This window comes from Gobio gobio (assembly GCF_949357685.1).
Source record: "Gobio gobio genome assembly, chromosome: 2".
NCBI classification, from domain to species: domain Eukaryota; kingdom Metazoa; phylum Chordata; class Actinopteri; order Cypriniformes; family Gobionidae; genus Gobio; species Gobio gobio.
In genome coordinates, this window is record NC_137098.1 from 11,466,597 (window position 1) to 11,480,802 (window position 14,206).

The following is a 14,206-nucleotide window of genomic DNA, read 5'->3' on the forward strand; positions in this document are numbered from 1 at the left end:
CGGAGCACCCTTTATTTTAATATATATTCTTTGTCATTGTCCATAGGTGAAAGAACTAACAGCATCTGCTGGAAAGGATTTTATACCGGCTTCATCTTTGATTCAGTTTGACCCAGGTAAATTGAAACAGGGATTTTCTTAGGGATTTCTTAAAGCTGCAGTCCGTAACTTTTTTTGGTTAAAAATGAATAAAAATAAATTTTTGAGCAAGTACACAACAAGCCACTGTTCAAAACAATCTCCTTACCTTAGCCTGATTCACAACGGTAAGCTTGTAATACTGTGTTATAATTTGAGTGGTACTGGTAGCTTTCCGCAGGAAATAAGAGCTGTCATTACATCACGTCTCTATACATATATACAAGGTAGCGGTATTGTAATGCTTTTTTTTTCTCAGTTGGTCAGAACAAAAGTGCCAGACATGTTACTTACTTGTTCAGATGACATTTTCCGGTGTCATTATTTGGTCATACTTCCAAGATGTAGAATCTGTGATTCCGAAGTACAGTATCCACACCTGTGTGGTTACTGACAGCCACACATACTCCTCAAAACATTAGATTCATCCGGTGATAATACAATATGATAATACAGAAGCTAATTCAATGCTTAAATGAATGCTAACAAACTTAAATGGTGTCTGTTTTCAGGGACGGTCAGTCGAGTATGGAAAGTGGAGATTGTTCAGGATTCTTTGGAGGAAGCTGATGAGAGATTTGATGTTACCTTGGTATCTCCAGTGGGTGCAGTGCTGAAAGACAAATTAAAAGCCACCATCTTCATAAAGGACACAAATGGTTAGTGCACATTGTCCAGAAGACCAACATTTCCTTTAATGAATAGAACAAAAATTCTGATCCAACCTTTTTCACGTGATGATGAAACGTCACATGTTATGTTTGTTGTAAGATCATTCGTTGGGTGTTTCTAAAGGGCAGTGCAGACCGGACCGGATTAAAGCAGACACTAGTATTCAAGGTCAAGAGGTTCAGCCAGGGCCGTACCCTCAACACGGCTCCATCCAGGTGGAAACGTTGCCTTTCTCTCAGGGCTATATCAGAGGGGATGGAGACATAATAGTTGAAGCTCCCTCCACTACAAAGAAAAGACTCAGAGTCATTGGGAATGGAAAAATGGTAAGTTATATACATATATATATATATACATATATATATATATATATATATATATATATATATATATATATATATATATATATATATATATATATATATATATATATATATATATCGGTATATCGGTCAAAAGTTTGTAAACATTAAGGTTTTTTAATGTTTTTGAAAGTAGTCTTCTAATCTCACCAAGGCTGCATTTATTTGGTCATACAGTAATATATTTAAAATTTTTAATTAACTGGTTTCTGTTGTAATATATTTTAAAATGCTATTTATTCCTGTGATGCAAAGCTGAATTATCAGCATCATTACTCCAGTCTTCAGTGTCACATGATCCTTCAGAAATCATCAAAATAATTTCTTATTATTATCAATGTTGAAAACAGTTTTAGCTGCTTAATTTAATTATTTATTTTTTGGAAATCATGAAAAAGTGCCATTCAAATGTTTGGGGTAAGATAAAAAAAATACATAAAAATAATTATATATATATATATATATATATATGAAGTTCTATTTATGATAAATGCTGTTCTTTTGAACTTCCTATTCATCAAAGAATCCTGAAAAAAACCCCACAGTTTCTACAAAAATATTAAGCAGCACAGCTATGTTTAACATTAATAATACTACGAAATGTTTCTTTAGCACCAAATCATCATATTAGAGTGATTTCTGAAGGATCATGTGACACTGAAGACTGGAGTAATGATGCTGAACATTCAGCTTTGACATCACAGGAATAAATTACATTTTAAAATATATTCAAATAGAAAACATTTATTTTACATTTTAATAATATTTCACAATTTTACAGCTTTTTATTTATTTTTAATAACATAAATGCAGCCTTGGTGAGCAGAAGAGACTTCTTTCAAAAACAATGAAAACAGTACATATATATATATATATACACACTCATCTAAAGCACTTTCCTCCACAGGTTAAGCCTTCGGAAACCATTCGTCAAGGATCTGATGTCATTTACAAAGTAAGCGGAATAGAACAATGGCAGTAGAGCAGATGTGCAGTTGTGACTACATACAGTGAGGAAAATAAGTATTTGAACACCCTGCTATTTTGCAAGTTCTCCCACTTAGAAATCATGGAGGGGTCTGAAATTGTCATCGTAGGTGCATGTCCACTGTGAGAGACATAATCAAAAAAGAAACATCCAGAAATCACAATGTATGATTTTTTAACTATTTATTTGTATGATACAGCTGCAAATAAGTATTTGAACACCTGTCTATCAGCTAGAATTCTGACCCTCAAAGATCTGTTAGTCTACCTTTAAAATGTCCACCTCCACTCCATTTATTATCCTAAATTAGATGCACCTGTTTGAGGTCGTTAGCTGCATAAAGACACCTGTCCACCCCATACCATCAGTAAGAATCCAACTACTAACATGGCCAAGACCAAAGAGCTGTCCAAAGACACTAGAGACAAAATTGTACACCTCCACAAGGCTGGAAAGGGCTACGGGGAAATTGCCAAGCAGCTTGGTGAAAAAGGTCCACTGTTGGAGCAATCATTAGAAAATGGAAGAAGCTAAACATGACTGTCAATCTCCCTCGGACTGGGGCTCCATGCAAGATCTCACCTCGTGGGGTCTCAATGATCCTAAGAAATGTGAGAAATCAGCCCAGAACTACATGGGAGGAGCTGGTCAATGACCTGAAAAGAGCTGTGACGACCGTTTCCAAGGTTACTGTTGGTAATACACTAAGACGTCATGGTTTGAAATCATGCATGGCACGGAAGGTTCCCCTGCTTAAACCAGCACATGTCCAGGCCCGTCTTAAGTTTGCCAATGACCATTTGGATGATCCAGAGGAGTCATGGGAGGAAGTCATGTGGTCAGATGAGACCAAAATAGAACTTTTTGGTCATAATTCCACTAAACGTGTTTGGAGGAAGAAGAATGATGAATACCATCCCAAGAACACCATCCCTACTGTGAAGCATGGGGGTGGTAGCATCATGCTTTGGGGGTATTTTTCTGCACATGGGACAGGGCGACTGCACTGCATTAAGGAGAGGATGACCGGGGCCATGTATTGCGAGATTTTGGGGAACAACCTCCTTCCCTCAGTTAGAGTATTGAAGATGGGTCGAGGCTGGGTCTTTCGACATGACAATGACCTGAAGCACACAGCCAGGATAACCAAGGAGTGGCTCTGTAAGAAACATATCAAGGTTCTGGCGTGGTCTAGCCAGTCTCCAGACCTAAACCTGACTGAACTAGAGAAGATCTGTGTGGAGGAGTGGGCCAAAATCCCTGCAGTGTGTGCAAACCTGGTGAAAAACTACAGGAAACATTTGACCTCTGTAATTGCAAACAAAGGCTACTGTACCAAATATTAACATTGATTTTCTCAGGTGTTCAAATACTTATTTGCAGCTGTATCATACAAATAAATAGTTAAAAAATCATACATTGTGATTTCTGGATTTTTTTTTTAGATTATGTCTCTCCCAGTGGACATGCACCTACGATGACAATTTCAGACCCCTCCATGATTTCTAAGTGGGAGAACTTGCAAAATAGCAGGGTGTTCAAATACTTATTTTCCTCACTGTATATCTGGGTTATGTCCAAGAATATTATTTATATACATTGTTGGTACTATGAAATTGTTATTATTATTAACATCATATTAAAATGATCAATAACTTACAGTATCATGGTATCGTATCGATGGCAGTGGAGGAGGACAACGCTGACTCAAGGACTGACAGAAAGGCACAGGTGCAGGTGACCAGCTGGGGGCAGCAGCGCTCTCCTGCGGTAAGGACAAAACTACAGCAAACTGCCCAAGTTTTGCAGCCTTTTGTGACTCGGGTAAGAGTTTTGTGATTGTGTCTAGAAATGGTCTGATAAATTAGAGTAATCTTTTGCAAATAAACCTGCATATTTGGTTGTCTCTCTCTCTCAAGCCTTCTTCTAAACCCTGTACTCCAGAGCTCACTGGCTTTCTCCATTACAATGACAGCACAGGTCAGCTGTTTCGCTGCAATGGGGTCTCCTGGAGGATCTGGACACCTACTAATGAGGTCATTCGCATTAATATTAAATCACAATGACTGAATCTCCGGTTGCGACATTTCATGAGATGATTTGAATATTTTCTGTACTCACTCAGACTGTGAAAGCACAGAAATGTCCTCGAGGATGGACGCACCACAACAACTACTGTTACATTCTGAGCACAGAGCGCAAAGCCACGTGGAGCGCAGCGGTTCGGGCCTGCAGAGAAAGGTGCGACAAACCCTAAACAACAATAATACCAACAGTTATGACTTATAAGATTGGGAATACACTACACGACTTTTGTCCCGATCTGCAGTCTGGACGAGTTGACAGTATTTGCTGAAAGTCAGAGCCGGTCTGCAGATTTGATTTGACTGATATCAGAGATCTGCATTTTTTAGCTTCAGTCTTTGATTCCATCCAGTCGTCACATTCCATCAAATATGTGTTATGTTTTAAAGTCGGCATGAAATGCAAAATGTGATAGTCTTTTCTTCCCTATTGTAAAATATATCAGAGTGAAATGGCTTCTCGAACAAGAAAAAAAGTGCAGGACTTGTTCAGGGTTGCCAGGTTTTCATAACAAAACTAGCCCATATCCCAAATATCAAAGCTCAAAATATACCATTCCCACATCTAAAATACATATTTTACAGTCACAGTATTCAAATCAACTATATTGTTTTTAGTGCTGGGAAAATGAACGCGTTAACGCGGGCGATTCATCTTTTCATTTTAACGCATTCAAAATATTTAACGCAATTAATGCAACGTTCGTTTTTATATACATTTTTGCCTAGCGTTACATTATATGATCACGCTCTTATTCATGTAAATGCTTTTAAACCATCTGTGCAACAAGACACAAGAGAACGCTCTGTATGTCAGTGTCCTGTATGTCTGTGTGTGTGGCTGCGTCTCAATCCCTATTTGCGCCAGTCTCGTGCACACATCGAGTTCTCTTCGCTCTTCAACAAACAATAACCACAACACAGAATGTAACCAAAATGCCAGTTTTGTTGAGTATTCTCATATTAGGAGTCTTAAATTAGTTAAATAACGTCTTAAATGAACTTGAATGAGATAATGAGATGCGCGTGACAGGGCGTCAGATCCATGTCATGTTCGTCAGCAGCTGATCTTAAAGTGACAGCAGCACTGATGATGTCTCATTAATGTTCATCAAAGAACAACGGGAACAGAGAAAAGATGATTAATAAACATTTCATTTATTATTTATGCAGTTAAGAAAGGTGTTTGATAACTATTACATTTCTGTATATGTCTAACAGTAAAGGCCACAGTTAAATATAACATTTATTATAATGGGTTTATTTAAAGATTGTTTTAAGTTCACTTAAATTAAAAGTTGTTTTTTTAAAGCCTAATAAATGTTGAAATTGGTAGCTTTCAGTTATACTGTAATGTCATTAATGTTTCAGAGACATTAGTATCAGTGATACTGGCCTTCATTCATAAAAACATGCCATTACAACACATATTTAAAATTAATTGTTTAAATAATATAGCATATTTCAATACAAGCTTTTTTAGCCAAATATAATTTATGCGATATGTCAAACCTTTAACCAGCGTGGGAAAAAAAAACAACAACCCGGGAACTAAAAGTAGCCCAATTCCTCTACTTTTAGTTGCCCAGCTGCACGAGTCTGAATAAATTGAGAATCACGTTTTTTTTAAAACAGTGATCACAATTCTCCCACAATTCAGAATAGGCAACTAAACAAAATAACGTAATTTGCTAGAGGTTTTGACAAAATGTTAAAGGTTTGTTCACCCAAAACTGAAAATTAGCCCATGATTTACTCTATATGACATTCTTTTTTCAGACGAGTTATATTGAAAAATATCATTGCTCTTCCAAGCTTTATAAGGGCAAAGACAAAAAAGACAAAATAGTGCATCTATCCACCATGAAAGTAATCCACACGACTTCAGGGGGTTAATAAAGGCCTTCTCAAGCGAAGTGATGCCTAGGTGTAAGAAAAATATCCATATTTAAAACTTTATAATCTAAAATAACTAGCTTCTGACAGACGGCTGTATGCATCAATTTGCGGCGAAAGAGTAACCCTTGACCTGACGCATGACATATTGACGAACACGCAAGCTTAGAGGATAGAGCAAAACAAAACACCGGTCACAAACTAGAAGTCTAAAACGAGAATTTTTACAGAGAAATGTTGGAGGATTTCGATATAAGAGAAGAAGAGCGTGAGTTTGTTGCCCAAGCCTATTTGTTTGAACCGTGAAAGGCATCAAAGCTTGCGCTACTACTTCATAGCGTCAGATGTTACTCTTTTGGCATAAGTCAATATGATATAAGTTGATTTAAATATGGATATTTTTCTTATATCCATATTTAACATCACTTTGCTTCAGACGGCCTTTATTAACCCCCTGGAGTCGTATGGATTACTTTTATGATCGATGAATGCCCTTTTTTGGACTTCCAAATTTCATTCTCCATTCACTCCCATTATAAAGCTTAGAGCAGACATTTTTTAATATAACTGATTGTGTTCATCTGAAAGAAGAATGTCATATACACTCACCTAAAGGATTATTAGGAACACCATACTAATACTGTGTTTGACCCCCTTTCGCCTTCAGAACTGCCTTAATTCTACGTGGCATTGATTCAACAAGGTGCTGAAAGCATTCTTTAGGAATGTTGGCCCATATTGATAGGATAGCATCTTGCAGTTGATGGAGATTTGTGGGATGCACATCCAGGGCACGAAGCTCCCGTTCCACCACATCCCAAAGATGCTCTATTGGGTTGAGATCTGGTGACTGTGGGGGCCATTTTAGTACAGTGAACTCATTGTCATGTTCAAGAAACCAATTTGAAATGATTCGAGCTTTGTGACATGGTGCATTATCCTGCTGGAAGTAGCCATCAGAGGATGGGTACATGGTGGTCATAAAGGGATGGACATGGTCAGAAACAATGCTCAGGTAGGCCGTGGCATTTAAACGATGCCCAATTGGCAGTAAGGGGCCTAAAGTGTGCCAAAAAAACATCCCCCCCACCATTAATCCACCACCACCAGCCTGCACAGTGGTAACAAGGCATGATGGATCCATGTTCTCATTCTGTTTACGCCAAATTCTGACTCTACCATCTTCAACTGTCCAATTTTGGTGAGCTTGTGCAAATTGTAGCCTCTTTTTCCTATTTGTAGTGGAGATGAGTGGTACCCGGTGGGGTCTTCTGCTGTTGTAGCCCATCCGCCTCAAGGTTGTGCGTGTTGTGGCTTCACAAATGCTTTGCTGCATACCTCGGTTGTAACGAGTGGTTATTTCAGTCAAAGTTGCTCTTCTATCAGCTTGAATCAGTCGGCCCATTCTCCTCTGACCTCTAGCATCAACAAGGCATTTTCGCCCACAGGACTGCCGCATACTGGATGTTTTTCCCTTTTCACACCATTCGTTGTAAACCCTAGAAATGGTTGTGCATGAAAATCCCAGTAACTGAGCAGATTGTGAAATACTCAGACCAGCCCGTCTAGCACCAAAAACCATGCCACGCTCAAAATTGCTTAAATCACCTTTCTTTCCCATTCTGACATTCAGTTTGGAGTTCAGGAGATTGTCTTGACCAGGACCACACCCCTAAATGCATTGAAGCAACTGCCATGTGATTGGTTGATTAGATAATTGCATTCATGAGAAATTGAACAGGTGTTCCAATAATCCTTTAGGTGAGTGTACACCTAGGATGACTTGAGGGTGAGTAAATCATGGGGTAATTTAGATTTTTAGGTGAACTAACCCTTTAATTGTTGCAGTCTATTTAAAAACATATTTACTTTATTTTTGAATGAATTATTCATGGATTCACTCATTAATACGTCACTTGTTTCATTACTGGATGAATCAGCATTTTTGAACAAATGCACTTCTAAATTGCTAAAATGCCAACTTCAATTTTATTTTCATAAAGATATTTCATACAAATATATTTCTAATAACTTTACAAAACTTTGAAGCTTATTATAGCTATTTTTGATTATGAAAATAATTATAATTTTGAATTTACAGTAAACTGCCAAGTGTCTGCTTTCAAATGACGCCATACTTATGATTTTAGTGCAAAGGAATCATTAACTGTAATGGTTTTAGTCTGATTATGCCATTTCTTAGGATTTTTTCAAAAGCGGGGGTGCAGGCTAACAGGTTAACCAAGGATCCGGGACTGCGGGATATCTGCGTTACCCTCGGTTTCCGGTTTTATATAAACTACAAAAATGATACATAACACTCATTTTCAGTCAATCTCATGTCAATCTTGAGTGCCTACAAAGTAGTACTGCATCCTTCATATCTCCAAAAAGTCTTTAGTTTTATTATATTTATAAAAGAAAGATACGCTGTACCGAGTCTTTCCGGAAAAAGCAGAGCGGCTGGGGGGCATATAGTGTGGGCGGAGCTAAAGAATCACGAGCGCGCACAGCTATTGCGTTGCTACAAATCCGGAGTTGAACTGTACCTTGTTTATAAACCATCGTCGCCGAAATTCAGGGAACAAACAAACACTTGCACAACTCCGTTGCTGCTCCAGAAAAACTCCATCCACTGTCCCATTAATGCTGGGTTCTTTGGGAAGCTGTGCAGGGTTGTCTTGCCATGACAACCAAAAACACACATCTTTGGTGACATTGTTGATTTTGTGAAGTCCTGTGACTACAGCACAGCCGTAGCGTAAGCGTTTGCTCTCTTGCTCTAGTCACGCGCACGCGCGCCCTTCCGGGAGAAGAGCCCTTGTACGGCCCGTACAAGGACATTCCGGCCCATCTGATGTCACATATACCCATACTCTAAAAAAACGTTCCGAAACTTATGAGAAACCGGAAGGAGTATTTTTGGCACAGAAATACTCCATCAAACGTCCAACTTTTTTTTGTTGAAACTTTGTCCATGTTTAGGATGGGAATCCAAGTCTTTAACAGTGTAAAAAGCTCAGTATGCATGAAACAGCATTTCACCCGCCCTTTAATGTTGACTAACTAAATACTTGTTTCCTCAAGCTTCAATGGAAATCTGGTCAGTGTTTTGTCAAAAGGAGACATGGACTGGCTGTGGGACTTCAGTGAAAGAAAACCCTTTTGGATAGGTAACTTGTTTTCAGTGTGATTACAATGACATTTGATAAGGTTCTTCAGCGCAATGCGGTTTAAACACGAACTCATCGCTCTGTTTTTCTTTCACCTCAGGTCTGAATGATCGTGAAAGCAAAGGTCGCTGGGAGTGGGTGGGTGGAGAGCCCGTCACGTACACCAACTGGAGGCGGAGCCCACCGAGAAACAGGAAGAAGGGAACAAAGAAGTGTGTCCTGGTGTGGAGGAAGACGAAATGGCAGATACGAGACTGTAAGAAAGGAAAGGGACACCGCTATGTGTGTTATGTTCAAATGTGAGACTACTCACAACACGTGAACTCACTACTTGGTGCACAATAGTCATGATGTGGCCGCTGAACAGGCCACATTAACAACCGTTGCTATGCCAACACACTGCTTCTTAGTCCAAGGGTGACGTGACCACATCTTTTCTAACTCAGAGGACCGTCATGTGTTGTAATGTAAATGTAAGATATGCTACTCAGTCTCTATGTATTTATTACTGTATGTGCTCTGAACGTCATGGGAGCGTTTTTCAAGAAATTGTCTTAGATTTAGTTTTTTTTTTCTTGTTCACTAAAAGATTTTTATACACATCTGAATACTGTCACTGCAAAGACCCCTCTTTAGAATAAACATCTGACGTTAATGAAATCTGATATTAATGCTCTATTGTTTTGATTTCTCTGGATATTATTATTGCTACTTAATAATTGTGTCTGAAACTGAATATACATCTTTGAAGAATCACAAATATCCTAGGCTCTGTTTATTAAAAATAAATATGCATATAGTTCATAACAAGAGATTAACATATTTGAACTTTGACAAGCAATATATATACATATATTTTTGTAAATATTTTTAAGCATTTGGGTTCAGGAAGGTTTTTCTTTTTAGTTTAAAAAAATAAATAAATTAACTTTTATTCAGCAAGGATGCATTAAATTGATTAAAAACTACATTAAATACTTAAATATTGTTACTAATATCTATTCTAAATAAATGCTTTACGTTTGAACCTCCTATTAATCAAAGAATCCTGAAAAACTATCACGGTTAGCACAAAAATATTAAGCAGCACAACACTGATAATGAATGTTTCTTGAGCAGCAAATCAGCATATTATGATTTCTGAAGGATCATGTGACACTGAAGACTGGAGTAATGATGATGAAAATTCTGCTTTACGTTAATAAATTACATTTTCAAATAGAAAACAGTTAATTTTAAATTATAATATTTCTCAATATTAAAGCTGCACTGTAACATTTTTTCAGTAAAATATCCAACAACCACTAGGCCAGTGTTATAGATTTTGTTCAGTTGAGTACATAAAATATCCCAAAACTATTTGTAAATGGTGAGAAAAGGGCTATTTTTTTTTATCCAAGGAACCGCGACGTGTGAGGGAGTCGCTGTAAATGGCGTCATATTTGCGTTACCCTCGGTTTCCGGTTTTATTATCCAGAAACGCTTTATTCTCACTGCAGTGTGAACAAGTGTCATAGCAGCCGCCGAGTGAACGCACAGAGTAACGTCATAACATAATTTTCAACACACTCAAATGTGTCTAATATGATACACAGAGCTGCCTGCGTTACCTCCTCAAACTCATGACCGGAAAAACGGAAAATGGCGCCAGCGACTGTGGCATAATAAAAGTCCCGCTGCTCGCGAGCCGTGTTCATCTTATTAACAATCGCTCCAGCGGCCTTGCTCAGCTCCACAACACTCGGTCCTGCTCTGCTTCATACTACAGTAACGTTAATAATCGCATCCATGAACATGATTTCTGCCCGAGTCCTCCTATCCACATTATTTCCCACCGGCTGTGAGCAATGCTTGAAGTGGAAAAAATAAAGTGCCGGCCTCACCAAAAGAGGCGGGGCTTTGTTAGGGGCGCGGTTATGGGGGATTGTTTAGTCAATAATTCAAGAAGGTCCATATTTTAAAGCTCTTTCTAACTTGTACTCAGCCTTAAATCTAACATGTTCTTGTAATTGTTTAACTATAGCATTTGCTACAATAAGGGTTTATTTACAAAGCAAGACCATTGACGGCTCCTCAATCATTACCATGAAGGCTTTCTTTTTTCTAATCAAATAGCAACACAGTTAGAAACTGTAACTACAACATGCCACAGGTGTAATATAGGCTATATCTTTAGTGAAAAATCTATTCCCTTAACTGATAATCTATTATAAATTCTACAACTAGTCAACATTTACCACAATAAATACAATAGAACGTGATCAATTCTAGTAAATGTGGTCATCAAGCTTGCAGGATGATGCTTCCCCTCATTTCATCAGTCATTTTAGTGGCTGTTTTAGCTCATGTTCGACTGTAGTGTTTTACTACATTCTCAGTAGAATTCAAACGGGACGCACATTTTATCATCAGCGTCGCATTGGAACTGCTTGCGCAAATCTTAAAGCCTTGTTTATACTCGACGCGTACGCGCGGCAAAAATGCGAGACCCCATTTTGCTTGCCGGTGTGCCACTTACCGCCCCACTTCGAGCACCGGCTGTGAGGTGAAGACCACATGTCCCAAGATTCTGCGCTCAAACATGGCGTCATCAAACTACGCGTTTTGAATAGGCGACCTCTAGCGGACGGAAAAGTTACATAGTGCACCTTTAATATATTTGATGTATTTTAGATCAAATAAATACAGCTTTGGTGAGAATAAGACACTTCTTTCAAAAGCATTTGAATGATAGTGTAAATATTCACACAAATTAAGCCACCATGCTATGCTTAAATAAATCAGTTTATTAAAAGATCTACTACAATATTATAAAAGAATTGAAAAAGTTAACATTTTACAGATAAAACACCTTTATCCCATCTTTACATATAAAATAAGGCACTATTCAGTGTTCTGCCTAGCAATATACAAAATGTCATACAAATACAAAAAAAAGTACAACTTGTTCCAAATATGAAAAGAAAAATCAAACATTTCATGTGCCCAAATAGAGTCAAGTTCCACCATTTACATACAAAAACCGTACATTTCAATCTCCAGTGTCCTCGCTATAATTTCTCAACATGATAGAAGGGTGAACTTAATTAAAGTCGCCCATTTTAATTACTCGGGGACTTAAAAAAATTGATTTCACACACCTAAACCAACCAAAAAAAAAGGCCATGAAACATTAAAAGCAGTTTTTAGCAAATACAGGAATGGTTTCACATTTAGCAGCTTCACCCTCTGAAAATACAATCAAATCTTTTAGCAGCTCGGCCCTCCAAAACAATCGAAACATTAAGCAATTTAAGAGAAAACCAGAAGCAGTGGACAGAAACGCATCCCTCCGATCAATCACTCTTATTCTTTCAGTTTTGTTAGTCTTAAGTTATCTCACAGCAAACATATTTGAGCCTAAGGAGTGTTTTTAATGAATATTTTCTTCTAAGTTCCCTACTATTGTTCTCTTTTGGCTTGAAAATGTGCAAATGTGATGTTTGATACTGCCACACACACTCCAGGAGTGTAGAAACAGACATCTTCAAGAGAAGGCCACTGAACGCGTCAGAGTCCGGGGATAGCAGGCTTGTGTGTCACAGTTGAGACCTTGTGTCATAGAAAGCCGTGCTCATCCAGTCCTTTGACTGAAACTGGGTTCCATTTTGCAGTGGGTTTACTGGAAGCATGAACTGAAAAACACAACATTTCACAGTATTATCAGACCACTGAAATCTACCAAATCTCTAAACTCTTCTTACAAACTCTAGGCCGGGGCAGATTGAATGAGAATTGGAGCTGGTAATGTAGATGTGATCTGTTACACATGTGTATTCGGACTGCTTTTTGGTTACTTTTAGATGACTTTTGACCCAACCCATTTATCGTTGATTTGAACAGGACAATCTTATTGATGCCGTATTGATATAAAAATACAAAAAGAAAGAAAATATATTTGACATTATGAAGGGCATTAAACATGACTTTAGGGTTTCAGACCGCGGTGTGTGGAGAAACAGCAGGGGGATCGTGAGTTCATACACTTAAAAATCATTAGATCATAGAAATGGCAAAAAAAAAAAATGTTTTTTGTTTACCTGCATGTTGTGTACATTAATCATGTGAATTCCATCCTTCCATCCATCATCTGACCTTTCCTATCCATCAATGCATCAATCCATCATCTGACATTTTCTATCCATCCATCCATCATCATCATCTGACCTTTTCTATCCATCCACCTATCCATCCATCATCTGACCTTTTCTATCCATCCATCCATCATCTGACCTTTTCTATCCATCCATCCATCATCTGACATTTTCTATCCATCCATCCATCATCCATAATCATCTGACCTTTTCCATCCATCCATCCATCCATCATCTGACCTTTTCTATCCATCAATCCATCATCTGACCTTTTCTATCCATCAATCCATCATCTGACCTTTTCTATCCATCCATCTATCCATCCATCATCTGACCTTTTCCATCCATCCATCCATCATCTGACATTTTCTATCCATCCATCCATCATCCATAATCATCTGACCTTTTCCATCCATCCATCCATCCATCCATCCATCCATCCATCCATCCATCCATCCATCCATCCATCCATCCATCCATCCATCCATCCATCCATCCGTCATCTGACATTTTCTATTCATCCATTCATCCATCCATCCATCCTTTCCTATCCATCAATGCATCCATCCATCATCTGACATTTTCTATCCATCCATCCATCATCATCATCTGACCTTTTCTATCCATCAATCCATCATCTGACCTTTTCTATCCATCAATCCATCATCTGACCTTTTCTATCCATCCATCTATCCATCCATCATCTGACCTTTTCTATCCATCAATCCATCATCTGACCTTTTCTATCCATCCATCTATC

At 38.1% G+C, this 14,206-nt stretch overlaps 2 protein-coding genes across 3 annotated transcripts in view; one reads left to right on the forward strand and one right to left on the reverse strand.

Annotated features, from left to right (window-relative positions):
- frem1a (Fras1 related extracellular matrix 1a) overlaps positions 1-10,068 on the forward strand; it is a 59,170-nt gene extending 49,102 nt beyond the window's left edge. The window contains exons 29-37 of the mRNA XM_079809464.1: positions 47-116; positions 651-797; positions 934-1,136; positions 2,080-2,127; positions 3,823-3,984; positions 4,080-4,196; positions 4,286-4,401; positions 9,228-9,313; positions 9,414-10,068. Coding sequence (XP_079665590.1) covers positions 47-116; positions 651-797; positions 934-1,136; positions 2,080-2,127; positions 3,823-3,984; positions 4,080-4,196; positions 4,286-4,401; positions 9,228-9,313; positions 9,414-9,616 — 1,152 coding nt within the window. The 3' untranslated portion in view covers positions 9,617-10,068. The remainder of the gene's footprint in view (positions 1-46; positions 117-650; positions 798-933; positions 1,137-2,079; positions 2,128-3,822; positions 3,985-4,079; positions 4,197-4,285; positions 4,402-9,227; positions 9,314-9,413) is intronic.
- Positions 10,069-12,080: 2,012 nt separating this feature from the next.
- Positions 12,081-14,206, reverse strand: part of usp53a (ubiquitin specific peptidase 53a) — an 87,418-nt gene continuing 85,292 nt past the window's right edge. For both annotated transcript variants that reach the window (XM_079809478.1, XM_079809477.1), the window contains exon 18: positions 12,081-12,987. In XM_079809478.1, coding sequence (XP_079665604.1) covers positions 12,911-12,987 — 77 coding nt within the window. In that variant the 3' untranslated portion in view covers positions 12,081-12,910. The remainder of the gene's footprint in view (positions 12,988-14,206) is intronic.